Source organism: Bipolaris oryzae (assembly GCF_000523455.1).
Source record: "Bipolaris oryzae ATCC 44560 unplaced genomic scaffold scaffold_69, whole genome shotgun sequence".
NCBI classification, from domain to species: Eukaryota; Fungi; Ascomycota; class Dothideomycetes; order Pleosporales; family Pleosporaceae; genus Bipolaris; species Bipolaris oryzae.
Window position 1 is genome coordinate 1 of NW_006911345.1, and position 27295 is coordinate 27295.

The 27295-nt window shown below is 49.6% G+C and overlaps 13 protein-coding genes across 13 annotated transcripts; 9 read left to right on the forward strand and 4 right to left on the reverse strand.

Annotated features, from left to right (window-relative positions):
• Positions 1-375: 375 nt before the first annotated feature.
• COCMIDRAFT_95967 (uncharacterized protein) lies at positions 376-3279 on the forward strand (the record flags this gene model as incomplete). Its single annotated transcript, XM_007690005.1, has 2 exons — positions 376-1063; positions 1106-3279. The coding sequence occupies 2 exons, from the start codon at positions 376-378 to the stop codon at positions 3277-3279; spliced, it is 2862 nt and encodes a 953-aa protein (XP_007688195.1).
• Positions 3280-3695: 416 nt separating this feature from the next.
• Positions 3696-4380, reverse strand: COCMIDRAFT_5471 (uncharacterized protein; the record flags this gene model as incomplete). The annotated part of the gene is made up of 2 exons (XM_007689977.1): positions 3696-3995; positions 4180-4380. 2 exons carry the CDS (start codon positions 4378-4380, stop codon positions 3696-3698), a joined length of 501 nt encoding a protein of 166 aa, XP_007688167.1.
• Positions 4381-5227: 847 nt separating this feature from the next.
• COCMIDRAFT_95956 (uncharacterized protein) lies at positions 5228-6257 on the forward strand (the record flags this gene model as incomplete). The annotated part of the gene is made up of 3 exons (XM_007690006.1): positions 5228-5448; positions 5496-5885; positions 5939-6257. The coding sequence occupies 3 exons, from the start codon at positions 5228-5230 to the stop codon at positions 6255-6257; spliced, it is 930 nt and encodes a 309-aa protein (XP_007688196.1).
• Positions 6258-7058: 801 nt separating this feature from the next.
• On the forward strand, positions 7059-8430 carry COCMIDRAFT_95942 (uncharacterized protein; the record flags this gene model as incomplete). The annotated part of the gene is made up of 4 exons (XM_007690007.1): positions 7059-7159; positions 7234-7287; positions 7340-7607; positions 7663-8430. The coding sequence occupies 4 exons, from the start codon at positions 7059-7061 to the stop codon at positions 8428-8430; spliced, it is 1191 nt and encodes a 396-aa protein (XP_007688197.1).
• A 543-nt stretch (positions 8431-8973) lies between these two features.
• COCMIDRAFT_95954 (uncharacterized protein) lies at positions 8974-9919 on the forward strand (the record flags this gene model as incomplete). The annotated part of the gene is made up of 4 exons (XM_007690008.1): positions 8974-9110; positions 9168-9319; positions 9370-9575; positions 9689-9919. The coding sequence occupies 4 exons, from the start codon at positions 8974-8976 to the stop codon at positions 9917-9919; spliced, it is 726 nt and encodes a 241-aa protein (XP_007688198.1).
• A 156-nt stretch (positions 9920-10075) lies between these two features.
• COCMIDRAFT_95988 (uncharacterized protein) lies at positions 10076-10675 on the reverse strand (the record flags this gene model as incomplete). The annotated part of the gene is made up of 2 exons (XM_007690009.1): positions 10076-10484; positions 10542-10675. 2 exons carry the CDS (start codon positions 10673-10675, stop codon positions 10076-10078), a joined length of 543 nt encoding a protein of 180 aa, XP_007688199.1.
• Positions 10676-11122: 447 nt separating this feature from the next.
• On the forward strand, positions 11123-12671 carry COCMIDRAFT_96004 (uncharacterized protein; the record flags this gene model as incomplete). Its single annotated transcript, XM_007690010.1, has 5 exons — positions 11123-11297; positions 11353-11796; positions 11846-12289; positions 12341-12421; positions 12472-12671. The coding sequence occupies 5 exons, from the start codon at positions 11123-11125 to the stop codon at positions 12669-12671; spliced, it is 1344 nt and encodes a 447-aa protein (XP_007688200.1).
• A 323-nt stretch (positions 12672-12994) lies between these two features.
• Positions 12995-14629, forward strand: COCMIDRAFT_5477 (uncharacterized protein; the record flags this gene model as incomplete). The annotated part of the gene is made up of 3 exons (XM_007689978.1): positions 12995-13291; positions 13344-13806; positions 13860-14629. The coding sequence occupies 3 exons, from the start codon at positions 12995-12997 to the stop codon at positions 14627-14629; spliced, it is 1530 nt and encodes a 509-aa protein (XP_007688168.1).
• Positions 14630-15628: 999 nt separating this feature from the next.
• Positions 15629-16737, forward strand: COCMIDRAFT_95891 (uncharacterized protein; the record flags this gene model as incomplete). The annotated part of the gene is made up of 2 exons (XM_007690011.1): positions 15629-15880; positions 15934-16737. 2 exons carry the CDS (start codon positions 15629-15631, stop codon positions 16735-16737), a joined length of 1056 nt encoding a protein of 351 aa, XP_007688201.1.
• Positions 16738-17531: 794 nt separating this feature from the next.
• Positions 17532-20246, forward strand: COCMIDRAFT_36950 (uncharacterized protein; the record flags this gene model as incomplete). The annotated part of the gene is made up of 3 exons (XM_007689994.1): positions 17532-19032; positions 19324-19443; positions 19540-20246. 3 exons carry the CDS (start codon positions 17532-17534, stop codon positions 20244-20246), a joined length of 2328 nt encoding a protein of 775 aa, XP_007688184.1.
• A 112-nt stretch (positions 20247-20358) lies between these two features.
• On the reverse strand, positions 20359-21223 carry COCMIDRAFT_96014 (uncharacterized protein; the record flags this gene model as incomplete). Its single annotated transcript, XM_007690012.1, has 2 exons — positions 20359-21083; positions 21145-21223. 2 exons carry the CDS (start codon positions 21221-21223, stop codon positions 20359-20361), a joined length of 804 nt encoding a protein of 267 aa, XP_007688202.1.
• A 1954-nt stretch (positions 21224-23177) lies between these two features.
• On the forward strand, positions 23178-24929 carry COCMIDRAFT_95974 (glycoside hydrolase family 13 protein; the record flags this gene model as incomplete). Its single annotated transcript, XM_007690013.1, has 1 exon — positions 23178-24929. One exon carries the CDS (start codon positions 23178-23180, stop codon positions 24927-24929), a length of 1752 nt encoding a protein of 583 aa, XP_007688203.1.
• A 1153-nt stretch (positions 24930-26082) lies between these two features.
• COCMIDRAFT_36953 (uncharacterized protein) lies at positions 26083-27271 on the reverse strand (the record flags this gene model as incomplete). The annotated part of the gene is made up of 2 exons (XM_007689995.1): positions 26083-26854; positions 26922-27271. 2 exons carry the CDS (start codon positions 27269-27271, stop codon positions 26083-26085), a joined length of 1122 nt encoding a protein of 373 aa, XP_007688185.1.
• Positions 27272-27295: the final 24 nt, after the last annotated feature.

Genomic DNA, 27295 nt, shown 5'->3' on the forward strand with positions numbered 1-27295 from the left:
CGTTTCGCGTCGGTACGTTCGAGTCAACGTTGAGCGCACAACGCCATGTTTTTTAGCTATTTTAGACCAGGGGATTTGATCTTTAGATTCGAAAGTATCACACTCTTCAAGCGCTTCTTCTAAGCCCATTGCGTTGTATTGTTGTAAAGTTGAGACGATAGAGAGGTTTTGGTGGTTCGGCGCATTGCGCGAATCCGCGCATTCCGCGCACGGACACAGTACGCGTTCTAGCGTGAGATCATGTTCCTGGCCGACGCTCCCGCGCTGCGACCGATTGCGACCATATCTTGCGATCAGGGCCCTGAACCCTTTCTCTGCTGTCGCACTCCCCTTTTCTCTTTCTTTTGCGCCCTGCAACCGTGAAGTTGAGACAAAATGGCACCTAAACGACATGCAGAAGTCGTAGACCTCACTGCTGATGACGCGCCTGATGGCTCATCATATCGCGCACCCAAGCAATCGCGCACATTGTATAATGGAGCCCAACGAGCGACCAACAGCTCATCGCAAGAGAACATGACCCCCGGTGACATGTGGGATTACGATGATGAATTTGAAGAACATGATGCCTCACAGGAAGCCCCCGATGCCACCCAAGGGTACAGCCAGGAGCATTACAACTACCTATTGTACGGCGCTTTAGATGACAAGATTGTCGGCGTGAGATACTACAATGGATATGCCACCGAAGGAGAAACAGTGGTGCTTCGCAGAGAACCACACAACCAGTACGATGCAAACGCCATCCGTGTCAATAATGTTCAAGAAGAGCAAATTGGTCATATTCCAAGAGGGCTGGCAGCCAAGCTGGCGAAATACATGGACGATCGCAGTCTGCTGATTGAAGCCCAAATCACGGGACACAAAGGTTACTACGAGTGCCCCATTGAGCTCCTACTCTACGGAACAGACGATCCCATACAGCGACAGGAGCTCATGGCTCGGATGAAGAAGGATAGATTACCCGTCGGACGTGCGTCTGAACGGCAACGCAGGGAGGCTGCGGAGAAAAAGGAGCAAGAGCGCAGAGCTAAAGAAGCTGCCAAACAAATGAAGAAGAAGGGTGTCAAGGGGGCGGTGGCGGCAGCGGCAGCGGCGGCGGCAGCACAGCGGATTGAAGGTCCAGAGATCAGCATGGCCGAGTTTGCTGCGGGCTTGTCGCAGGGTGTTCCTTCATTGACGGGACCTAGTCTAGAGGATATCATTACCGGCAGCGAGAGATTTAATCCCAGAAATATTGAGGAATTTGTCGAAGAATTTGGAGTCAAAGAAGAGGATCTTGCTGCGATGCCTCAGGCACCCCAACCCAATGCTCTCGTCACCGAACTGCACCCTTTCCAATTGCAGGGTCTGCAGTGGATGCTCGACAAGGAGAGTCCCAAACTTCCTACTAAGGAAGGCAAAAGCGTTGTTCAGCTTTGGCGTCCTCATACTAGCGTACCCAATGTCTATACAAATGTCGCAACAAGCTTCTCTGTCAAGAATCCACCTTTGGCTTCAGGCGGTATCCTCGCTGATGACATGGGCCTAGGCAAGACCATTCAGACCATTTCCCTCATTGTTGCCGATCGAGAACTTGGTCGCGGTGCCAAAGATGCAACCGGGGCTACACTGATACTTGCTCCTGTTTCCGTCATGAGCAACTGGAGTACACAGATGGAGCATCACATCAAGCCGGAACACGCGCTCCGTGTCATGTTCTGGCATGGACAGAAGAAAGAGCCCATCACGCCCAAGTCCATTGAGAATTACGATGTGGTCATCAGTACGTACGAGTCCATATCCTCTGATTGGTTTTCGCAAAAGTCGACTTCCCTTCCTCGCAAGTCAGGCCCCTTCTCCATCAAGTGGCGTCGCGTGATCCTGGACGAGGGCCACAACATACGCAACCCCAAAGCAAAGAAGACTGTTGCTATTTCCAATCTCATAGCTCAGTCGCGATGGTCTCTTACCGGCACCCCGATTATCAACAACCTTAAAGATCTTTACAGTCAAGTCCGCTTCTTGCGTCTCTCAGGTGGCATCGAAAACTTCGAAGTCTTCCACAGTGCCATCATGCGTCCCGTCATGCAAGGCCACGTCAAGGGTCAGCAGGTCCTCCAAATGCTCATGTCCGACATATGTCTGCGACGCAAGAAAGAAATGTCCTTTATCGACCTGCGCCTCCCACCCCTCACCGAGTACATCCACAAAGTAAAACTGCTGCCCCATGAGCAGGAAAAATACAACGTCCTCGAAGCCGAAGCCAAAGGCCAACTCGACAAGTACCGAAAGAGCATCGGCAAAAAAGACGCAGCATCCACATACCGCCACCTCCTCGAAGTCCTACTTCGCCTGCGCCAAGTCTGCAACCACTGGCAGCTTGTCGGCGAAGAGCGACTCGATTCGATTATGCAGCAGCTCGACGAAAACGGCGCGGTAGACCTCACCGATGAAAACAAACTCGCACTCCAGAAACTCCTCCAACTCTCCATCGACTCGCAAGAAGACTGCCCCATCTGCCTCGACATGTACAAAGACCCCGTCATCACCACCTGCGCCCACACCTTCTGCACCCCCTGTCTCGAACGCATCGTCGAATCCTCTCAAAAATGTCCTTTATGCCGTTCCCCGCTCCCCTCCCTCCTCACCAGCACCGTCAAGCCCGCACAGCACCTCCCTCGCCCCTCATCCCAAGAAGCCCTCGCCGACAAGTCCTCGTTGGAAACCTCCACCAGCACAAAAATCACCGCCATCCTCTCCATCCTCGACGCCTCCCACACGCGCGATCCCACCACAAAAACAATCCTCTTCTCCCAATGGCCCTCGTTCCTCTCCCTCCTCTCCCCCCACCTAACCGCTGCCTCGTACTCCTTCACCCGCATAGACGGCTCCATGCCCCCTCGCACCCGCGACTCCGCCCTCCACACCTTCACCTCCTGCCCCGACACCACCATCCTCCTCGCCTCCCTATCCGTCTGCAGCGTCGGCCTCAATCTCGTCGCTGCCAACCAGGTCATCCTCGCCGACTCGTGGTGGGCCCCTGCGATTGAGGATCAGGCCGTGGATAGAGTGCATAGGTTGGGCCAGACGCGCGACACGACCGTTTGGAGGGTCGTGGTCGAGGGGAGTGTCGAGGAGAGGGTGCTGGGCATTCAGGAGGAGAAGAGACGCGTTGTCGGTGTTGCGTTTGCCGAGAGGGAGGATGGGGGCAGGAAGAGGAAGAAGAGGGAGGGGGGGTTGGGGGATTTGGTGAGGTTGTTGGGGGGGACGCAGGAGACGCAGGAGGGTGGGTCGTAGGTGTAGATGGTTGTGGTGGAGTGTGGTATATTTCGATTTCACATATGTATTAGTACGGCTGGTTGTGGGATTTGTAAAGAGTGTTTGATTGGTGAATTCCATGGCATGTCTACTTTTCCACTTTCAACTCCCCTGTATTCATCGTCCTAAAGTGTTTTCGCTTCTCTCATAGCAAAATACACAAGCCATATAAACTCGATATCTGACTAACATGACTCATCCGCCACTGGCAAATACGTCGAGAAATCCCAAATCAGCCCATCGTCTAAACTTCTCTTTTATTGTAACCCCTTCCTTTCCCACCTCGTGCCTCTCCCACCTCTTCCTCCTTGTTTGTTTCCACCCCTCTTCCCCCCCCTCTCTCCCTATTGTCCTTCTTCTTCCTCCTTCTCCACCCATTCTTCTCCCACCATTTCCTAAAACTGCACGAAAAGCGGCGGATACAGGAACAAAAGAAACTGGATCATCGGCGGCACACTCCCCAAGAACCCCCTACAAAGCCTCGCAACCGCCACCGTTCCCGTATCAGCCCCAGCCTCAAACCACGAAAGGAGCGAACTGCCCACTATCCAGAACAGGAGCAGAATCATGATGAACAGGTGCCAGATGGGATGTAGATTATAGGGATTCGTGGCCCATTGTTGCCAGCGGTCGCGGACTTTGTACCAGAGGTAGGAGTGGGGGCGGAGGCTGTTTTCGTTGGTAGATTTGAAGATCTAGGAGTGGCGAAGGCGCGGTGTTAGTTTGGGGGTCTAAAGATGAAGTCGTTCTTAGGAGTGGGTGGATGGGTAAAACAATAAGGCGGGAGGGTGGGTAAATAGGTAGGGACATCAAGAGGGAGAGGGAGAGGGGCTACGAGGAGGAGGAAAACGAAAAAAGAAAGGGAGGGAAAAAAATTACAGTGATGGGTGTCATGATCCACCACAGTTTTTTGAATCTAGATTTGAGGCGCTCCGTTTTGGATTTAGCGTTGAGGCGTTCCATGGCCTCGGCGAGGTATTCTTCAATCTCGGTGATTAGGTATGGGACTAGTATGTCCTGGGGTTTTGGGAGGTTGGGTTGTAGGTGCGGTGTGGTGGGGAGGGAATCGGTGGGGGACATTTGCCCGGATGAGCTGGTATTGAATTGAGGGTTGATGTGGTGATTTGAAGGAGGGAGGGAGGGAGGGAGGGAGGAAGAGCGTGGGATGGAGTGGCATTTTTGGGGTGGAAAGAGCGAAGGTTGGGGAAGGTGCGTGGTTGAGGGAGATGTGAGGGAAGTTGGTAGTGATGTACACATATTTATTTCTCTTTTGGAACTTTTACTTCATAAATGTTCAAGTGAATCTGTGGGAAAGCGTCAATGTAATTGTTCGGATGATTTTGAATTGGCCTAGGTAAAAGATGAGTAGTGACAATGTATAGCCATGTACACCACGTGACCACGACTTGTCCTGACCGTCACTGAGAAGTCCATGTACTACTACAAATTCATTTCTAACGTCCTTGCATCCGCCATTCTTGTATTCACACGCACCATCTTCACATAAACAGACTTCATACGCGGGGTGGGACGGATCCAACAGGGCGCGATCTAACACCAGCGTCTTAGCATTGTTCGTCGCATAGGCTCAAAAAAACACGCCCAGCACACAATGGGCCAGTCTGCGAGGGATTTCCGGACACAAGAGTCACCAACATGCGCCACCTATTGTTCATGGGCAATTGGCGCCCATAATTGGGCCAAACAGGCTGCTATTGTTCTGCGAGACATGAAAAGATAGAAGAGGTCGCCATTTCCGCCAAGCAGTGGAGTCGAGGTTGCTCGACTAGACCCCGCCATGGCTTTCTTCCACCTTATCCGCGCCTGGCTAGGGGCCATCACCTTGCTGCCATATCGCCTACTGCACGCCCTGCTCCCTGCGCGCTCATACTTCGAAGAGCTAGACGCGTCTGGCAGAGACGGCAGAATGCCCAAATTCTACCACGATGACGAGGCATGGGCGGACATAGAACCCCTCCCCCAGGATGACGGCGGTCTGCATCCCCTCGCTGCCATTGCGTACAGCGACGAGTACAGCGAGGCCATGGGCTACCTGCGCGCCATAATGGCCAAGACTGAGTACAGCGAGCGAGTCCTCGGCCTCACAGAGCACATTATCAGCATGAACCCTGCCCACTACACTGTCTGGTGAGTCGACCTGCATGCGCACATTACGGCTACCTGATGCTCCACAGGCTCTACCGCGTGAAAACCATATCCGAAATCGGCAGGTCGTTGCAGGACGAAATCGCATGGCTCAATCCAACTGCGCTCAAACACCTCAAGAACTACCAGATCTGGCATCACCGTCATACCATCATTGACCAGCTGGGCTCACCAGAGGGTGAGCCCGAGTTCATCAGCTCCATGCTGGAGCTCGACTCCAAGAACTATCACGTGTGGAGCTACAGGCAATGGCTGGTCGAACGGTTTGACATGTTTGACAAACCCGAAGAGCTGGAATGGACACACGGCATGATTGAGCAAGATGTTCGGAATAATTCGGCGTGGAACCACCGCTACTACCTTGTCGTCGGAGGCCGTAAAGGCAAGCCCAGCGCAGACATTGCCAACCGCGAGATAGAGTGAGCTACTGCTGTTACTGCTGCTGCAAATGGCTGACTGCTAACCCGACTAGGTACACAAAAGCAGCCATTCGCAAAGCGCCTCAGAACCAGAGCCCGTGGAACTACATCCTTGGAATCCTCCGTGCAGCCGGACTCCCCAAGTCCACCCTCAAGGACTTTGCAGGTGAGTTTGCCGACATCCAAGACCCCGACAATGTCCACTCAAGCCACGCCCTGGACCTCCTGGCCGACATTTACGCCGAAGAAGAAGACGGCAAGAGGAGAGCCGAGCAGGCGTTGGATCTTTTGGCGACCAAATACGACCCGATACGCGCAAGTTACTGGAACTTCAGAAAGGGCTTGCTCGAACAGCCCAAAGTCGCTGCGTAGACCAGGGTCGGGTAGAGTCGACGAGCATGAACTGCGCAGATCCATTTCTACCTCTTGCGGATCCGCACCACACATGTCATATTCCAGTGCGAGTACATTTTGGGGGTGCCTGTAGTATCCGTAAACGCATTGTTGGCGAAGATTCCGATCGTGATAACAGGCTAGGACACGCCATGCGGTCGTATACTTTTTAGTTTCCCTTTCCGTCGGGGATCTCCTCTTGATTCCGCGACTTTCCCGAGCCCAACACCATCCCCACCGTTGCGCCGAGCTGTGATCGGATGGGTACCTTTTGGACAAGCTCCCCTGTATAAACGACTGGTTCGCGTCTTGTGATAGGCAAACCCGCCAAAAGCATAACGCCATCTGGGGCGGTAACGCCCGGCAGAATCTAGTCCGCCGCTGATAACCGCATCGGGAAATGCAAACCAGGGACTGGTTTTTCGAGGACCGGGTCTCATGCTTGTGTCATTCTGCGGTACCTACGTGGTCGCCTGTTCCTTATCGAGAATCTATAGGGTAATTCATGCACTTTATAGGGTAATCAATACTAGGTATCGTGGTTGTGATGAGCCAGTTACCCCACTGGCCCTATGCACCTTGACTCTGGGGTTGCGGGTGCGTGCGGAGCGATAAGGAGAATTTTGGTAGAGATAAAAGATCAGAATCCTGTGTACTTGAGGTTGACATCCGCGAAACAAACCTTGAAAGCTCCAGGTCTCATACTCTTCACTAGACTTTTACACTGCACTTGTTCTTGATATTTTTTGTGATACCCCAACTTTGTTTACTATCTTCAACATGGCTGTCAAGGAGTACCACACTGAGGAGCAGTCTGCCCAGAGCCCTTGGGTTCAGACTCCATTGAGGGAGTCGTATGCGCTTTCTGAAGCAGCGGGATGGTACGGTCACACTTTCCCTGTCACCCAAGTTTCATTCCCACCCTTAAGGAAAAGAGATTTCTAAATCGCAGAAGCAGAGTCTTCCTCAAGCTGGAAAATCTCCAGCCTTCCGGATCATTCAAGTCACGGTAAGGATCAACTCCACTGTTCACGATTGTCACTTTACTAATGCAGCAACAGAGGCATCGGCAACTACATCCTCCGTCGTCTCGCAGAGTTTCCTCAAGGCACACGCCCTCACATCTTTGCTTCCAGTGGTGGAAATGCTGGCCTCGCCGCTGTTCACTCGGCTCGTGCCCTCAACCTACTCTGCACTGTCGTCGTGCCTACAGCTACTGCACCCTTGATGGTAGCTAAGCTCAGGGCTGCCGGTGCATATGAAGTCATCCAACATGGTGCTGCTTGGAAGGATGCTGATGCATACTTGAAGGAGCACGTCATGCCCTATGTACGTCGTACCCACCTCACATCACATGGCTTCACTGGACTAACACATCACGCAGGCCCAAACAGAAACCATCTACTGCCCACCCTTTGACCACCCAGACATCTGGCAAGGCAACAGCACCTGCATGACCGAGATTGCAGCCCAGATGCCCGGCGGCGAGGAACCCGACGTCCTCATCTGCTCCGTCGGCGGCGGCGGCCTGCTCAACGGCATCTGTCAAGCCATGGACTCCCTCAACATGACCAAGACTACCATCCTCGCCATGGAGACTGCCGGAGCCGAGAGTTTACACGCAGCCCTCCAAGCAAAGGAACTCATCACCCTCCCCAAAATCACATCCCAAGCAACCAGCCTTGGCTGCGCCCGCGTCACAGACGCAACTTTCAAGTACGCCCAGCGCGGCAACGTCCGCAGCGTCGTTCTCCCAGATGCCGAAGCCGCAATGGGCTGCTGGCGTCTCGCTGACGACGAGCGCATCATGGTCGAGCTCGCCTGCGGCATCAACGTTGCTCTCTGCTACGACGGCCGCCTCGAAAAAGCACTTGGTCGCCCTGTCCGCCCCGAAGACAAAGTCGTCATTGTCCTCTGTGGCGGCAGCAATGTCAACAGCAGGATGCTGTGTGACTGGCGCGACGAGTATGCTTATATTGAAGAGGAGACTGAGGCTCGCAGGCGCAAGAGCGACTCTGCGCTTGGTAGTGAGACTACCAGCGAGACAGGGAGTGTAAAGGATCTTGATTTGAGCAAGGTGAATGTGCCAAGTGAGCTTAGTAAGCCATTTGTTATTGAGGGGATTGAAGTAGGGTGTGTAGAGTGCTCATAAGAGGACTGGGGCATTTCGGTTTATCTTATAGAAGGGTTCTTTGGCGTTTTTTTCAACTTGGGTTAGCGTGGGATTGCGATTCATTGCTGTTTAATGAAAGGCATTTTCTTCTTTTCACTTGGAAGCTTCCTCAATCGGTATTGCATATGCCGTAGTCTTGTTTCCTGTGAATCTACGTGCGATGTGACAGATGTGAGATGAGTTGCCAGTTAACGCGCATCATACATCACCATGGTGTCGAGATGACGCCATTCCTAACCAGATTATCCTTACACGGAGCGACTCAAACGAGATTGGGTATTCTCCTCTTAAAGTTTAAACTAGATGAACGAGACCAGATTTGAGTGTCCTCGGATTAGGAATCGCATTGTGATGTGCTTCAGTGACGCTTACACTACGTTGCGATTACCCGTGTGACGCACCAACTATCGCGCTCTGACGATACGTCCGTGTTAGCAACACCAAGAGCCTTGATATCATCAAAACCGCCGTCTGAGATTCCACCGTGTCTCAATCATCTCAATCCTTGATTTTCAATCCACAATGTCTTCACTTCGATCAACCACGTTGCGCGTAGCTTCCAGGCTCCACCCATTGCGAAATGCAGTGCAAGTTCAAGGTCGAACATATGCCAGTGCGCGCGGCCCACCCGCCAAAATGAATACAAGCAATGTCCCATGGTGCGTTTGACAGCTCTTATAGTGTTAAATTGAGCCTAAAATAACATGTACCCGCAGGATGGCAGCTGTTGCCGTCGGTACCGCTGGCAGTCTTTATCTCGTGACAAAGCAAGACACATCCCACGCCGACAGCAAGCAAGCAAAAGCGCAACATACCAATGTGGGTGAAATCACTTACAGAAATGAGAGCAATACCAAGTCCTCAAAGGGTCAGCTAAATCTCCTAATGATCCCGCTGAACCGAGGCTAACAGATCAAGTAGACAATGGCTTTGCACCCGGGACTCAGAACGGCAAAAGCGGCGAAAAAATTGGCCACAAAAAGATTAGAGAGAAAACTGATCCCAGTGAACCTGGCGCTGGTCGTCCTGATCCCGATGAAGAAAGCGGTCTTCGAGGCCACGGGCCGCGTGATGGCAAAAAGGCTGGGGAGCCAGGTGCTGTGAGTCCGGATTTATATGACAAGGTTCGTTTACTTGCAGTTATCTTTCCTTCTACATTTCCCCCCGAAAACCCAAACTCTTGTGCTTTTTCCCTTTCTCTTCGTTAGGATGTCAAGATTGCCAACATAAACAACAGCCCGATCCCCGCGGCAAACCAACAAGCTTGAACCACATGTCTGGCAAACAAGAGGGCCTCTCAAATGCAGACACGCATCATAAATCGCAGATCTCACACCAGACCGAGAAGAGTAAGAAAGGTGAGGGTGTGGCGGACTCGGCGAAGCTGAAGGGAACTGTTTCGACGGATCGACCTGGACCGGAGAATAAGGAGGAGAGGGGTAAGGCGAGGATGGACAAGAACGCTTAAAGTCACGATTTTAACATTTTCAAAATTTCATTTGGAGTTTCATGTACCATACAATATTCTCATCCCCCGTAAACCTGTAATCCGCAAGTTTTTTTTTCCTTATCTACCACTTCACTATACATCCCCAGTCCACAGCTTTTTTTTCTCATCTCGATCCTACGATCTATTAAACCAGTCTACCCCCCTTACTAACCTGTCACACACATAACCCGTCACAATGGCGTAAACCCCCTTATGCAACACATCAATCACCTGCTCGTTAATCGGCCAACTCCACGGCACAGCGCTCGTCCCTGCAGTCAATTCCACTGTCTGATCCATCATAATCCGCACCCCTGTATGTACGAACGCTGCAAACGGGCCAATTACCCCGTAGTACGACATTATGGCTCTCACCGGCCCAGCTAAGATGCCCATACCGAAGCGGTGTAGGTGGTTGAGAAACAAGGTGTGCCGCTGGTAGAAGGAGGGGCTGACACCGAGGTGGTTGCCGATTGTACGCGCAGGAACGAAGGAGTTGGGGCGATGGGTTATAAGTTGTTCGATTTTGTTGGTGCCGGTCATTCTAGGAGGGTTAGTTTGATCTGGGGGGTTTGGTATGGGGGAGGGAAGAGGAAGTTACACGAGGGCACCGAGGAAGCCGGCGGAGAGACCGATGGCGACGGCGCGGCCGAAACTGACTCTGGGGACGGAGGGATAGAGGGATTTTGCGTCTGGGTAGGAGACGGTGCCTCCAGGGTGGTGGTATTGTGGCATTTTCTTTTGTCCTTTTGGTGTGTATGTGAGTGTATTAGCGTTGTGTTTGTGGGAGATGGAGGTGAGGCTTGAGGGAAGTTGGGAGCGAAGGAAGTTGGGACCGTATAGCGCGTTATTTGGTGTTTGCGTCTGATCGAGGTAATTTGGATTTAACGTCTCTTTCATTTTGACGTCACACCGTGAAATTGGACATTCAGCTCTCGTGAAAGCTGTATATGCTGCTCGTAACAGTGACTGGACATTGAATCGTCATCGCATCGTCAGAATGCTTTTATTACAACGTTGAGCGTATATTGGCGATATCAGACATGATAAATAAGGAAGGGGGGAACCTTGGATACCAGGTCAAACTCTCAACTCTCAACTCTTCATCTTCTTGTAAACAACAAGCACGAACTCTCAAATCTCAACTCTTCTTCTTCTTGGAAATAACAAGTACGAAAAACCATGGCTCAAAACGTTGCAGCAAAGCAGGCCGAGAAGGTCCTTGGACACGATCAACAGAAAACCGTGACGCAAACAGATATCTCCAACCCTGACCGCGATGGAAAGAAGTATGCGGACCCGTCTGGCGAGAAGATGAAGGCGTTGGTGTGGATGGGGAAGAACGACGTGCGTGTTCGTATGTGCAATCCGTCCAGAACCCCCATAATGCCTCAACTGATTTATCCCGATAGAGGACGTCAGCAAGCCCAAGCTCCTCGAGGACCACGATGTACTCGTCAGAGTCGCTGGCTCTACTGTCTGCGGAAGCGACGTGCATCTCCTGCACGGCGTCATTATCCAGACGGAAAAGGGAGATATCCTCGGCCACGAATTCTGTGGCGTCGTCGAGCAAGTCGGATCTAAAGTTACTGAGCGAAAAGTCGGAGATCGCGTTGTGAACAGTTTCGTTGTCTCGTGCGGTGAGTGTAGGTTTTGCAAGCAGAACCTTACGACTGCTTGTGATAAGACGAATGCGTCTACCGTCCATCAGATGCTGTATGGCGAGAAGTTGGGGGGTATCTTTGGGTATTCGCATTTTGTAGGCGGATATGCCGGTGGGCAGGCGGAGTATGTGAGGGTACCGTTGGGCGACCAGAATCTTTTGAAGTTGCCGGACAGTATTCCTTTTGAGAAGGGTAAGTTGTTGACTTGGACTCGCGAGTGAACGATACTAATCAAAAACAGGTCTGTACCTATCTGACGTACTTCCGACTTCCTATCACAGCGTGTCTGACACGGGTGTCTATGAAGGCGACAGCGTTGCCATCTGGGGTCTTGGACCTATCGGATTCATGGCATGCGTATGGGCGTTCAAGAAGGGCGCAAAGCGTGTCATTGGTATCGACAACAATTGGCGCACTGAGTTTGCAAAGAAGAAGATTCCTGGCTTGGAGACTATCAACTATGAAGAGCTCAAGAACCAGTCTATTCCCGCCAAGATTCATGAGATGGTCCCCGGAGGCGTCGACGTTTGCATCGAGGCTAGCGGCGGAGAGTATGCAAAGACTTGGACACACAAGCTTGAGTTGGCATCTGGAATGGAGCAGGACACGTCCGAGATGGTCAACGAGTGCATTTACTCGACCAGGAAGTTTGGACGAGTTGGTATCATTGCAGATTACGTTGGATGTAAGTTCTCGAATCATTTTTGGCCGCGGACTTGGACTCATTGTGCTACAGTTACGAACCACTTCAACATTGGTGCGGTTATGGAACGTGGTATCCGACTAATCGGGTGCGGACAGAGTCCTGTTCAGAAATGTAGGAACCCCATTTCTAAACACTGAGATTTACATACTAACATGCAACAGATTGGAAGGAAATCCTCGAAATGCTGGAAAAGGGTGAGGTTGATCCGACAATCATGGTGACCCATCGCTTCAAGATTGAGGATATTGCAAAGGCCTACTATATGCAGGAGAAGCGCCAGGGTGGCTTACTCAAATGTTTTGTTGAAACGAAGTTCTCGGAGCCGCGGGCTGCTGGCACCCCAGAGTTGAAGGAACTCTAAGGAAGTAGAGTTTCCGATATGCAGTAGTTTTAATTGTTCTTTCAGAATGACGATATGATGAATCCTAGAATCATTTAAATGCATTTCTCACGATGGTGCATGCATGAGTCTGAGGCCTCCCATTGACAAAAAAATGACATGGCTCTTATTCAATTACCCCACCTCATTTTTTGAACAACATATGAGCTGATTGTTCCGCATCAAAGTGGGGGTCACTCTACTGCACCATGTTCTCTCTCCGTATTCGTCGTCCCTTGCTATCGTCGCTCCGAACACTCGGGGCTTCCCCGCTATCTTCCCGATCATTCTCAATCACAGCTTCCATGTCTTCTAACGACCGAGCAACTCTCCAAGACGGAGAGAAGGTGACTCTAGGACAAGGAAGTAAAGAGACTGCCACATACGAAGACCTCAAAGCCTCCGACGAGGCGCATCAAATGCATGGTTTTGGTCATCCCCTCATGCAAAAGGGACCAAGACAGCTCATCGTCTTCGAATCGGGCGACGGGGCCGTTCTGAAAGATGTCACGGGAAAAGAGTATCTGGATGCCTTGGGAGGCATTACCGTCGCCCATCTTGGCCACGGTCGCAAGGATCTCGCGCAAGTTGCTTTCGAGCAGGTTGGTCAGATACATTGCCTTTTAACAACTTCACACTGACGTAGTTGCAAAGATGACCAAGCTGGAAGTCTCTTCCAACCAGCGTAACCTGACCAACAACAATGCAGTTAAACTCTGCGAGCGCCTCTCTGGCCTCGCGGCTCAAGCTTTCCCAGAGAAAATGACTGGCTCACGCGTGTACCTCACTACCGGTGGCGGTGAGGGTATTGAAGCTGCGTACCATCTTGCTTTGCGCTACTGGAATAAGTCCGGGCCTCTAGGTACTAGCTATGGCGGAGGCTACAAGAAACAGAAACTGATTTCTTTCCGCAATTGCTACCATGGCAGCACGTTTATCCCTGCGTCTTTGAAGCCCGAGTTTTCAGACTATGGGTGGAAGAGGTGGATGGAGGGTCATGGCCGTGATGTGTATGAGAGCAGCCCGCATAGGATGTTTTGTAATATCGATCCGCCACATGAGTTGTTCTTTGAAAGGAGCAAGTTGAAGCATGGAGAGAATGTTGGGCAGGCGGCTGGTAAGTGATATTTTTTTGTGAGATCCTTTGGCATGCTGCTAATGCTGGAATAGCACGGGAGCTGGAAGAACGGATTCTAAAAGAAGGCGCCGATACCGTTGCCGCCTTCGTTTTTGAGCCTGTTCAAGGCGACGGTGGCGCTGTCGACATGCACCGCGACTTCTTCCCACTCGCGGAGCGAATTTGCAGAAAGTATGGAATTTTGATGATTGCAGATGAGATCATGTCGTTTGCCAAGACGGGGCACTGGTTCGGCATGGAGTTGTACGGCGTCTGCCCAGATATCATGGTCATCAGTAAGGGTCTGACATGTGGTTATCTCCCTGCCGGAGCCGTGATTTATCGTGACGACATCTGGAAAACAGCATTCAACAACATCAGCACTAAGATGATGCTGTCAGATGTCTGGCAGCATGACTACACCTGGTCCGGACATCCAGTCTGCTCTGCCGTTGCTCTCCGCGCACTCGACATCATCGACCAAGAGAACTTGATTGAACTGTCTGCGAAGCGCGGCAGAGAGTTTCTCGATATTCTCAAGTCGGAGCTCGAGGGATTGCATACGGTTCAGCAAGTCCGTGGAACTGGTGTCATGCTTGGGATCGATCTCATTTCTGACATCGCAACGGATATTGAGCAAAAGGTGCTTCTAGAATACGGTATTGTGCTAAGGGCGAGTACCAACAAGCATTGCTTGCTTCTGACACCGCTGTACTCTATGACGGATGAGCAATTTAAGAAAGTTGCAGAGTCGCTGAGGAAGGTTTTGAGAAGTTTTGCTACGCTAGGTGAGAGCGCGATAAGCAAGAGCCGTCAAAATTGAGTCGTGGATATGGCCTGGTTTTTGGGTTGATTAGGGCGACGCTTGCAATTATGCAAGGCGGGATGCCCGCTATGTTTCATCATGTAAAGTTTAGCATGTGAATATGGTAATTTGCTGATGATGTCACATCGGGTAGAAGTGAACCCTGGTCTGTCACTGGGCTGAACTTACTTTTCGGCTCTAGATCCTGTACTTTACATACCGTTCATACCGTTCATTTCATTTAGCCTCGACTTATCTCCTTCTAATTTTACCAACAATGTTTAGTGGAAGTCTCATGATCAAGACGCGTCCTATGCATCTGCATGCTTGCCTTCCGTCAACCTCCGATCGGCGCTTACTCTTGATTGGCTACTCTAGAGCCATTCCGTCTGACGACATACGATCTCTCCACCATTACCGGCAGATTCAACTGCCATTCTAATAACATTTTTTCAACATGGTAAACAATCCCAGATCCCTGTTACTGTTGTACGCCATTGGTTGCACCGCGTACCATAGTTTACTACAATGAACTCTATTCGTTCGAGTGGGAAACCCCGTTCGAGGGCTGAATACCCCCGAGATTGCAGAGATGGGATACCCTCATCACCGTGATATTTCATCCGCGGAAAACACTGGTCAAACTGCTATGAAGGCATTGCAAGGATAGTGGATAAAGCTAATGCGTTTGGTCCTAATGTCGACTCAGTTTTACTTTTTATTATCGCCGACGACTGTAAATTATGAAACAAACAAAATGGCTCTTACTGAGTACATATTTCTTTGGCAAATATAGGGTGGGATCATCCTTTATACATCGCCAAGGAAGCATATAGCCTCTGAAAGGACCGATCTGCTTGCGCGAAGCCAGTCCAACGTACTTATAACATGAGCGGGGACGAAAACTTGAATTAAAATTTACACCATCTTGATCGTAGCTTCGGCTCAGCCATAAGACAACCAGGCCAAGGAAATAACGATCTTCACATTTGATTTGAAGCTTAAGGTCAACAAACCATGATGCTTTTCAAATGGATATGTCCAGTGGCGTTGTTAGCAGTTCCCGCATCTTCCTCCATAGTCGAACGAGCTACGGTAGATACGCTACCCCTCCTGACTGCAATATCCAAAGATCCAGAACTTTCTATTTTCTATAGTCTTTTCAATAGTACAGGAGGCACTAGCGGAATTCCCGGTCCACCGTTCGAAGAGCGCTTCAATGTCCTCGCGGATGGACGGAAGTACACAGCGTTTGCACCCGTCAACTCTGTAGGTAGCGATAGTGCCATATCTTAAATCTGGTAGACTTCTGATCGATACAGGCATTTGAGGCGCTGCAACCGGGACTAGCAGCAGCTTTGACCGCACCGGCATCCTATGTGCTCCTCGAAGCCATCCTGAGAACTCATATTGCTGAAGGATTAGTGACGACAAAAGAAGTCCGCAGCTCGGAAAAGCCCGTGATAAGCATCGAAGGCATACCTCTCAAGTTTGCGTCCGAGGGTAACACCGTTACCATCAACAACCAAGCCAAATTAGTTTCTGCACAAGGTACTGCTGTTGGAAACGGAGCAATCTTCAAAATCACCTCAATAATCGACCCCTTGGTATCGATTTTTGGAACTGATGTGACCAAAAACGGATCTGACATCGCATCCGCAAGACGTCGGCAAGCCAAGAAAATCTTAGAGTACGAGTTGCGACCCTCGGGAACCATCGCATCGGCCCTATCTTCTCTGCCAGATATCTCGACATATGTAGATCTCTTGAACGCAACATCCCCAGCCTTCTTCAGCCTTCTTAACTCATCTCTGCCCGCTGGCAAGTACATTTCCATATTCGCTCCGAGTAACGCGGCTCTTGAAGCTGTGGGGCAAGGTGCCAAGGCTATTCAGCCTAGCAACCAGCCATTTACTTCGTACTTGCTTGAGTATCCGTTCATAGATACGACGTTGGTTGGTAGTGAAAAGTCAATTGTTGGGTTCCCGGCGGTTGTGAGGAGAGATGGCAATGGGGCTGTTACGAGTGTGAATAATGCGGCTGTAAAGGGAGAGCCGAAGTGCGTGGGAAATGCGTGCGTCTATGTGATCGACAGATGGTTGGATCCTGTTTTTGGGTTGTTGTAGAAAAACAGTATACGAGTGTGTTATTTTGGAGCTCGGATGGGTTGTGGGCGTTCTGGTTTTAGTCAAGCTTTTTGCTATGAAGATTGCTTTGACGATCAATTATCTTGTAGTGAAGGAACTCTTCTCTTTTCCTATTGTGTAATAAAATTTCGACTTCTTTTACCCAATACAATGCACTTTTTAGTTTTGTGAAATTAAGAAGATTTTCTAAAAGCAAGTAAAGCAATTATCATATGTTTATTGAGATGAAGCAGCAGGTAAACGAGTTGCCGTGGACGTTATTTGACTGTCTTTTCTTTGCAGATACTCGGAATTTTTGACTGAGTCACAGCAAGGGCAAAATGTACGTTGTTTCCGCGGATGCACCTCTATGTCATTGGTTCAGATCTCTACCAGCTGAACATTGCCGAGACGCTATCTTCATAGTCTCCATTCAGTAGCTGCGATGGTCACAAATGATGCCACTTTCAGTGTGCGGGTCAGGAATCTGGCCCAACCGGTTCGACTAAATCTTGAACTGTGAGAAAATGTGGACTCATGGCGTCCACGATTTCTCTTTATTGGTGCAAGTACAAGATAGCGAAACGACTGCTTGTATCTGGGTCACGACGTGGCGGAGGTGGCTGTGCCTGGTCTGCCTTCCGCGGAAGCCTTAGCTACATGTGCCGCACCGTGAAATTCCCTCTTATAGATGAAGATAACATTGCCTGGGTATGATTGATGCAAACCTTGAAACATAAGCAATATCTGCTATCGCCTGCCTCCGAACCACAACAACCCCAATTTGCGACAAAATGGCATCACTGTCTGTTAGTCAAGTCTCTGCGTTGATTGCTGCAGGCACCACTGCACGTAAGTCAACCTCGGTGTATACAGCTGCTTGCAAGTCATTAACGACCTGGAAAGTGCAACTACTCTTACCACTGGCAATTCCGCTCATCCTCATCGCTTTCATCAACAAGCGGCACGATCAAGTACAGCAGACTGCTGTCACATGGTCCGCGCTCAGTCGAACCCTCCACTCAACATACTGGCCGACGATTCTCAACTCGGACTCGTCAGCGAGTGCGAATGTGAACCCTGCGGTTGTCGCCGCAGTCTACTTGGGCATCTTCACAACGGTTTTAGTCGCTGTGACCGCCGTCATCACGCCCCTTGGTCTTTATGATGCAATGGTGTCTAGCAAACCTCAAAGGCTGCCTTTCAGCTATGCGTCAGACCTGTCACCCTTCGGGTATGGAAGTCTTCCTAGAAATGATATGGGATTCAGTCGTATCTGTGGAAGCCCTCAAGGATCAATGAGTTGTCCTCGCTCAAACTTCTCTGTCACCCGAGACGGCTCCATTGACAATAATGGCACACTCACCTGGAACTGGACAGATGGCTACTACTACACCAACATCTCTTTGGAGACACAGAACCTATGGGAAAGTGGCCTAGTAACAATGCAAAAGAGTGTGTCTAGTATTTTCGACATCCAGTGGCGTTCCTATGAAATCAGACAGCAGAATTTATCAAGTATGTTCGCTTACTACAATGATACATCTTCATCTACCGAGAAGTACTACGACAACGGATCTCCATACTTAGTGGGAGGTTACCGAACGATACAAGGCTTGCTTCCAAGCAATGGATTCAGGATCGTCGAAGGGCTGGTGGTCGATTTGGAAAGAGGTGGAATTGGTTTTCGTAATCACACCATTCCCTCTCAGCCTTCTCATGAAGTTATATGGACAGAAGATATTCTGTTCGTTGTGCCCGAAACAAGTTGCGTTGATAACAATCTAACGATTGATTACGATCTTAAAGAAGACGATACAAGCCATACATTGGGATCTGGTGGCATCCTACGGCTGACAGATCGTGGCGGATTCGCGAATCTGAACAGTACGGTCAATCTGGAAGGCATTCAAACCATGAACAGCTCACAAGACCGCATCTATCTTCATGCTAGAGCACTGTATGCAGCCGGGTTTAGCAACGCATTGACCATGATCTATATGAATTTGACGAACGAACAGCACGGCCTGGGAGAATTCAGGATGTACGAACAAGCACCAGTCGGGATATCATACATTCTTGAAGATGAGTCGAAAACATCTACATACAGCGGAGATGGTGGGAAAGTAGCCAATTCCATCCCGAAACCAGGGAGAATTGCTCTTCATAGGCTTGGTCAACATTTAGATCTCCCTTCTTCAGCCAACATCGCCAGCAACCACACGTTCCTTATCAATCACAATCAGATATACACGAACCCTCATAACGTCACAACTGATCTTTTCAAATACTTCGGTATGTATATATGTACCTTCACTAGACTCAGAAGAAGTGCACGTCCTAATCTACTACGCAAGAGTATTCTGCTCAAGGACGCGTAGATAGATGGTCCTTAGCAAACATTTCGAATATCGCGATAGCTACGGGTACTCTTTACCCCCCCCCCCCCGAGACCGATAGGGCGAGATCTGAACCGTTTCGATCGTGGCAAACCCGGAGACGCATGGACACAACCAATGTACACCTGTGCATCAGCTTCCCGGGCTAGTATCAAAACTGTGACATTTCTTTATAATGGTACTGGAGGGTTGCTAGACCTGCATGTCATCAATGTGACGGAAAAGAGCTATCCTAACACATCATCCATGCCGATTTGGGGAGTGGAAAACTCTGGCATGACTTATGGGAATATAACACCATTTTGGGGTATATTAAGCCCGGCGTTCGCAAAGAAGTCTAACATTTCAACTATTTAAAGGGAGTCACTATGGCTTCCTGGCTATACTGAGATCTTTGGGACAGTTGTAGAACTCACGATGAACATACCGGGAGCAAGCTTTTATAGCACCATCATGCGGTATATCTACGGAGACCTGTTAGGAGGCTCATCAATTTCACCCGCGGAGACTCATGACTACTCAGGGTATGGTCAATTTGCTCTATATCAACGGTGGCTTGAACTTGGGCGGACAGCAACACTATCTGCAGACATTATCAACCTGATATGGACAGACATTGCTGCAAACGCTGTAGTTGGTACTCGATCCTGGTTATCCAAGTCGCCGGGTTCAGACACATCTGGATCTCGAGACCAGAGCAGTCCGCGTGAGGTGCCCAACGTCACTCTGCTGCAACGAAAGACGAAGTACCATATCGCCTACGCGGTACCAGCAATGTTGTTACTGTTGCTGGCACTCGTCATAAGTGTCGCTACAGCCATACTACTGCTTCTACAGCGCACTGGGTTGAATCGCATGAGATGGTTCCTCAACCAAACCTCACTGGGACGCAATTTTACAGCGCTTTTATACCCAGAAGTCAGCTCACAGCAGTCTTCGCAGAAAATATGGGCGAAGAATGATGCACATAGAGTAATAACTGTGGATCTGGATAAACCGTACGCTGACAACCAGGCAGACAGTCAAACGAGCTCCCAGTCCAAAGGAGACGTGGCGGTCTCGCAGCGTTTGATGAGTGAGAATGGAACTGAGCATCCGGAACAACAGTAGTTGGGGAACTTCAATCTCTTGGACGTCTATCTCCAAGTTGCACAAGCTTTGCCAATGGTAATGGGTATAAATTACTAGAATGAAAGGTATCGTGTTGCCTAGACCACCCCTATCACGCCAACTCAGCCATGTCTCTGATCGCATCCGCTATCTGCTTCATCAACTGTCTTCCCCTAGGAAAATCATGTCCAAATTCGTGATGAATCTCCTCGACATCAAACTGATCACACAGCTCCACCAGATGTTTTCCATGATGCGGATCCGTGTGATCTTCCGCCGTGCTCCTCACATGAAGAGTCGGAATTTCAATCAATGCAGGTTGCAACTTGTTTTGCTCCCACCGACATAGCCCATATGTACCGTCGCTCAAAAAGGCAGTACCATCCGCCATCATTTTCCCTTCTAATCTGCTCAAGAGTCCTAGCAACTTCTTATGATCCACCTGATCCTCTTCGCTGACACCAGGCTTATGTCGCAGCGCGCTAGGTCGGAGAAACATTTCTTTTGCCTGTTGGAATGTTTGCGAGACGTCAACGTGACCGCTCACCGTGTCTACATCATCGACTTTAAAGACGCGTAGTGGCGATGCGCCGTTCACGAAGACGGCAAAGCGAAATAGAGGCTCAACAGCTGATTCAGAACGAGCAGCTTCGATGAGGAGCTCAGCTGCTAGTGCTGCTCCGCCAGAGTAGGCAAAAACACCATCGAAGGGACCATGGCTCCGTATGATGTCGAGGAGCTCTTCATGAGTTTGTATGATAGATTGGGGGTCGAACGGGTTGTAGTATGTGTATAGAGGGAGCTTAGAAAAGTCGGACGTGTGTAGAGACCAGTTTCCTGTTACAAGGATTCAGAATGTTAATCATGTTCTTCCAAGTAGTAATTTCGTATTTCCTACCTTCGGTGTGGCGGACGGTGCCTTGGACGAAGACCCACTCAAAATCTTCTAGTGCTGCACGGATGGGAGCCGTTTGCATGCGGAAGATCTGGGGATGTAATTAGAAGGAGGGAAATTCATAAGGGGGTTTGATATCTTGCTAACCTCATTGTTAGAGCCTCGTCCGTGAAGGCAAAGAATCTTCATGATTGGTCACCTAATTACAGAAAAGTGAAGTAGTAGGCTGTTTGATAGGGTAAGTGAGATAAAGAGATAAACTGATTGACTGAGCAAGCCGAGCACTGTGCAAGTTAACTACTGAACAAGCTAAGCAGTGAAAAAGCTGAGTACTGTGGTACAAGCTGAGCGGCGGGATATTCCGTGGACGTGAGCTCCCTCAGGTTGCGTGGTAATTTACCACGTACTTCTTAAACCCTGCTGGGCGATGATTTCTAAACACGAAAAAAGACTCCATTTGCCGCGTCAGGGGTGGCAGTTAGTTCAGCCTGGGCATCGACCCGGACTGAGTCGAGAAAAGGTGGGTTGTTTGTCTCGGGTTTGCCTCCACTTGTGTCTTGCCAGCTTTGCCCTGCTCCCCCAGATTTGCATAGACACTGATTCGTAAAACGGAAACCTGAAGCCCTCTACTATTCTTCTTTTGGGAGAAATCCGAGAGCACTATGTAGAAAAGATCCGGTCACACAACTTTGCCAATAGAAGCATATCATAGTGAGAGTGAGCAAGTCGACAAGGGAAAGGTCTGCAATCTCAACTTTGTACATACATATCTAATAATGACATAGAATAAGATAAACAGAAATTCTTTCTGAACTCTGAGGTATCATACAAACGTATGATTTTCTGGGGTAAACTACTCCTTGCTCCTCATAACGAATAGCTTCCCTGGCTTAAGCTCTTTCCCAAGAAAAAAACAAACTCCGATCCCGACTTCAAAATACAAGCGAAGGATTCATATCCCTCCTAGAATACGGCGGTAACTTACTCAAGAGGTTTAGCAAGGACCTTTGACGCTAGCTTGGTGCCGTATACCGACAATGAACGGACCTAACTATCTGGCATACCTCTTCCCGTGCCCTGTCACGAGAATCGAGACGCTACTAGTGTGAAAATTCTTAGCTCCATCTTTACTATATGGGATGAATACGTGCATCTATAGTTAGTGTGGAGCCGTTTTACTAGGGTGTTAGCGGGGGTCAGGGGGGAAATAGCACCAATCGCACACCGTTTATCACTAAAGCAGAGAAATGTCGCAAATGTCCTAGGTACGTTGTTGTTCTTGGCTCCGCTTCAAGCGCCTATTGCATAGGCCCGAATCGAGCTCCACAACCAAGACGTACCGTTTATAGGTCAATCGTGTGGTGGCGCATTCATCCTTGCAATGCTACTGCAACCCTCCACACCAGCAATGTTGAAACTGGAGACCCCAGTTTCTCCCCACCGCAGCTGACGTGGTATGTGGTTTTGTCGACAGGACGAAATGACACCTGACCAACGGTCTGGTACTAGACATACCCTCACAAGCTTGGACTGAGAAATCGGCAGTAGAGAATCATGGATGGCGCGAAAACTTGGACATGCTGCAATGTTGTGCCGATGCAATCCCGTCTCGGCATCAACGTGATTGAAATTGGTAGACGCGGAGGACGTGGAAGATGGTTCCCCCAGCAGCAGAACTCAACTATGTCCAAAAAGAAAATCAAAAACCAGTCATGTTTGTAGAAAATATCTGGTTGAGATTGTCCAGTTCCAGATTCTCGGCTTCTGGCGGGCGCTTGCGGGAGCTTACCAGCAGCCAAATACAACCGGATGTTCCGCAAGACATCAGGTGCTGCTAATACGAACGAGAAACATTCCAGGATTGTTTTCCCGGTAGTTTAATAGGCGGCGGCCCGACTACTAGGGTAGCCTTTCTCAGGGATCATGCAAAATATTACATAGAATACACATACTCCCGTATGTTGTAAGCTTCACCAATCTGGCCGCACGTGCTATAACAGAACGCCCGGCTCTATTCCCAAATCTCCAAATTTACGATGGCACAAGATTCACGACCTTGGTGGCAAACTGCTATCGGTTACCAAATATGGCCGGCATCTTTCAAAGATTCGAATAGTGACGGCATAGGCGACCTCAATGGAGTTCTCAGCAAACTCGACTATCTCAAATCGTTGGAAGTCGATCTCATCTGGTTTTCTCCCGTTTATGATTCGCCCAACAGAGATATGGGATATGATGTCTCCGACTACGAATCCATTCACCCACAGTATGGCACCATTGCCGACATGGAAAACCTCATCAAAGAGGCCAAGAAACGTGACATCAAAATCGTCATGGATATGGTCACAAATCATTCATCCGACAAACACCACTGGTTCATAGAGAGTTGTAAATCTCGGTCAGGGCCATACAGCGATTTTTACATCTGGCGAGATCCAAAATATGATAGCGAAGGCAATCGACAACCGCCAAATAATTGGCGCACAGGGTCGCGGTATGGAAAGAGTACATGGAAGTACGTTGAAGCAAGAGATCAGTACTATTTCTGCTTTGGAACTACTTATCAGCCAAACTTGAATTGGTTCTGCGACGACTTGAGACGCGCAGTATATGACAGCGCGGTGAAATTTTGGTTGGAGAAGGGCGTGGATGGGTTCCGGATGGATCTGGTTGGGCTATACTGGAAAGATCCGACATATCCTGATGCAAAGGAAGTTTATCCTGGAGAAGCGCTGCAACCACTCGACGGATCGCGGTGCTTGAACGGCGAAAAGGTTCATGTCTGGCTAAAAGAGCTGAAGGAAAGAATCGTACAGGACTTTGGAGAGGACATCGTGTTGATTGGGGAACTTCCCTCCACGGACCGAGAGACATTCCTACGATACATATCTCCTGAATCAAAAGAACTAGAGATGGCTCTCGATACAGATATCTTCATTGTGGGTAATGAATGGACAGATGGTTTGTACGAGCTCAAAAAGCCAGAGCTACCACTATTCAAAGATGCCGTCCTGAAGACGCAGAGCCTTCTCGACGATGGAGGCTGGCCTACTGCATTCCTCGAGAACCACGATTTCGCTCGCAGTGTATCCCGTTTTGGGCCAGGTGAGGGGGTCTATCGCGAAGCTGCCGCAAGGATGCTTGCTCTCATGGCTGCGACCCTTTCCGGAACCTTTTTCATCTACCAGGGTCAGGAGATTGGAATGACCAACGTCCCATCACATTGGGGGCGAGATGACTTCAAAGACAACGCCGACCTCGAACATATCGAAGATATTGATCCAACCAAAGACGCTGAGGCGGTGGAGAAGTCAATTGATGCGCTTACTACCTGGGGGCGAGATAACGGAAGAACGCCAGTCCAGTGGTCAGACAAAGAGCATGCTGGATTTAGTGACGTGAAACCCTGGATCAAGGTCATCGACAACTACACTCACATAAATGTCGAGGAGCAGCTTGGAAACCCGAACAGCATACGTTCTTTCTGGGTGAAGATGATGCAGATGAGGAAAGAGATGTTTGATGTGTTAGCTTGCGGGCTTTTTCGTCTTGTTGACAGGGACAACCCCGGTGTGTTCTCGTATACGAAAACAACCACTGATGAAAAGACCGAGATGCTAGTGGTATTGAACTTCTCGAGCGAGGAAGCTCGGGCTCCGACGCAAATCGGGAAAGATCTAATGCATCTCGTTTGCACGACAGCTGCGGCATCGACGGAGACTGGCTTGGATGAAGTCACATTGCAGCCATGGGAGGGTCGCTTGTATCGATTGGCACCGAAGTTGTAGTGTTAGCGTAGTCTCGTTCAATCAACTGACCATGCAAACTATAACCTAGAGAATACGCGATCACTCTATTAGACTATTGGGCGCTTTGTTCGCCCGAACATATACCGGAGGTTAGGAGTAGAACGGTAATATACGTTAATGAATTGCATGAACATGCCACGCGCAGTGATACGCTTCCGAATTACCTACTATCCGAAACCTGGATGGAAGCTATATCGGGCCAATGACCTGACTTCAAGCATTTTTACAAGGATCTAAATGGCTTGATGTCAACAAGACTCAAAAGCCTAGTCTCATGTAGTATGTACGTCACGAAAACCAGCTCGCGTGCTTACCAGGATCTCATGCATAACACTCGGTGAATGGCTCCGAGGTATCCGTACAGATGTTCGGCCCGATTAGTACTGGAGCCGGTAAAAGGCGTTTCTTCCACAAGTGAATTACTCACAGCATCTAGCGTCTAAGTCAGTGCGCTGCATTAGACTCGCAAAAGCTTCTAGGTCCGCCATCCATCCGGTTTTTCTTGTCTCCATAATATGCTCTCTCTTTGACGGCAGCTGCGGAGCATCCAATCCTCAAGCGGACCGCTGCATCAAAATGCCACTCAGCCAAGAAACTCCAGTATGTCGCTACTTAGGTAGTCGTTCTGCGAAAGATCCATCTGGCCACGTCACTCAAAGGTCATCATTGTTACTAGGGCCCCAAGCATAATTCTTCCGAGATTTGTCGGAAGCCAATAGTGGGCACTCTTTGGTTAATCATAGATGCCGCTTGGAATTTTCTAGTCCTAGTAGCGATCGCTACGATCGCCCCTATCAATGCTTTCCATCAATGTCGGTGGGCCAGTGTATCTCATGCACACCTGCATGCTGTCCTTTTTGTCATAGTCGTAGGGTGCTCGTACCGTCAACATTCATCCAACAGCCTTGATGCGAGCAACTGCTTGTGGCGCCGCCTACACAGCTTTCAAGCACGTTCTGCTTCGGTTGTCCTGTTCCACAGCGTGGATGTACGTCAAAATGGCGTGGAGTGTAATACCAATAGATGACATCGATATCACCAAAATTGATGGATAGTGAGATATATTGGAGTGTGAGCTATCTCAGCTATATTGAAATCGTTTGCTGTGTTTCAACCCATCGCAAATTTAGATTCACTGCAGCAAGAGCGTGTCTCTTTCCCACAAAGCTCCTGTCGCAACACCAATTGGCCCGCCTAAGACCATATACCATATAAGCCTCGTGCAAAATGACCCTAATCCCTCCTGTGGCTCGACCGCACTGCGAGCTTCAGCATATAAAGCGATTGCCCAAACTGCGGTACTGAGTCCTCCTACTATGCCGTCCCATTGGAGAAGCCATTTTCCTCCCTCAAATGCATTTTTACATTTCATATTACTCCATGGAGAGGGTGGGATGAATATACTGGAAATGTGAAGATTCTTTTGGCTAGATGGATGTGCTTTGCGGATTCGATGTAGTGCACGGATGACGAAGGAGACAAGGATGGGAACCCAAACTGAGATGACCGCCATAGAGAAGGCTAAAGCGTAAACCGGCCTGACCGCGGACAATGAGGCCTTGGAGTTTTCGTCTTCCAGTCTGCCCATCGATCCTGTATAGGTCCACAATGTCACCAGTAGAACATGGACCAGACTGATGTAAAGATGCCACTGCTGATAAAATGAGGTGAGCATGTGCTGTGTGTTAAGATTATAAATGGATATTCCAGGCAGCGCCATGAGAGATATTGGCAGAAGATATCCTAATAAGAAACTCCAGGGAATCGCATGGAGATGGATGTTATCAACCATCAGGCTTTCTTCAGTGGTCGCCGGAACTGCAACAAGCAATCTGATTGCCAGATAAAGGGAAGTAAACACAGCGTGTGACTGATTGAATATGAAGAGCCCTGGGATTGCAATCCTGTTTTCACAAATAGCAATGGTTAGCACAGCGTATTAAGGGTCGGGTGCGCACTCTTCCTTCTTACCAAGACATCAGTCGGCTTCGACTGTACTCCCTGAAGCTCTCCAATACAATCAGAACCCACGAAGGACCCCATGATAGATCAAACCAAAAGCCTACAAGATTCACATCTGGCTCTGAGTAATCTTCACAGGAGAGTAGAAGGAACGTAGCAACCGCATTGAGTTGAAGATCGATCCGTGGGAAACGGCCGCCAGTGGTCCAATTACGTAGAGGTTTTCCCGCCGGGGTAGACTTGTTCGTGATTATGCGCTCCAGGTGCCCTAACAATCCATTGGATGTCGCGAAGAGGTGTAAAGATTTGAAGCCTAAGACGGCGAGAAGTATGCAAAATATTGCCGCAGTGAATTGCATATTTGAACCAAGCGACGAATCGCG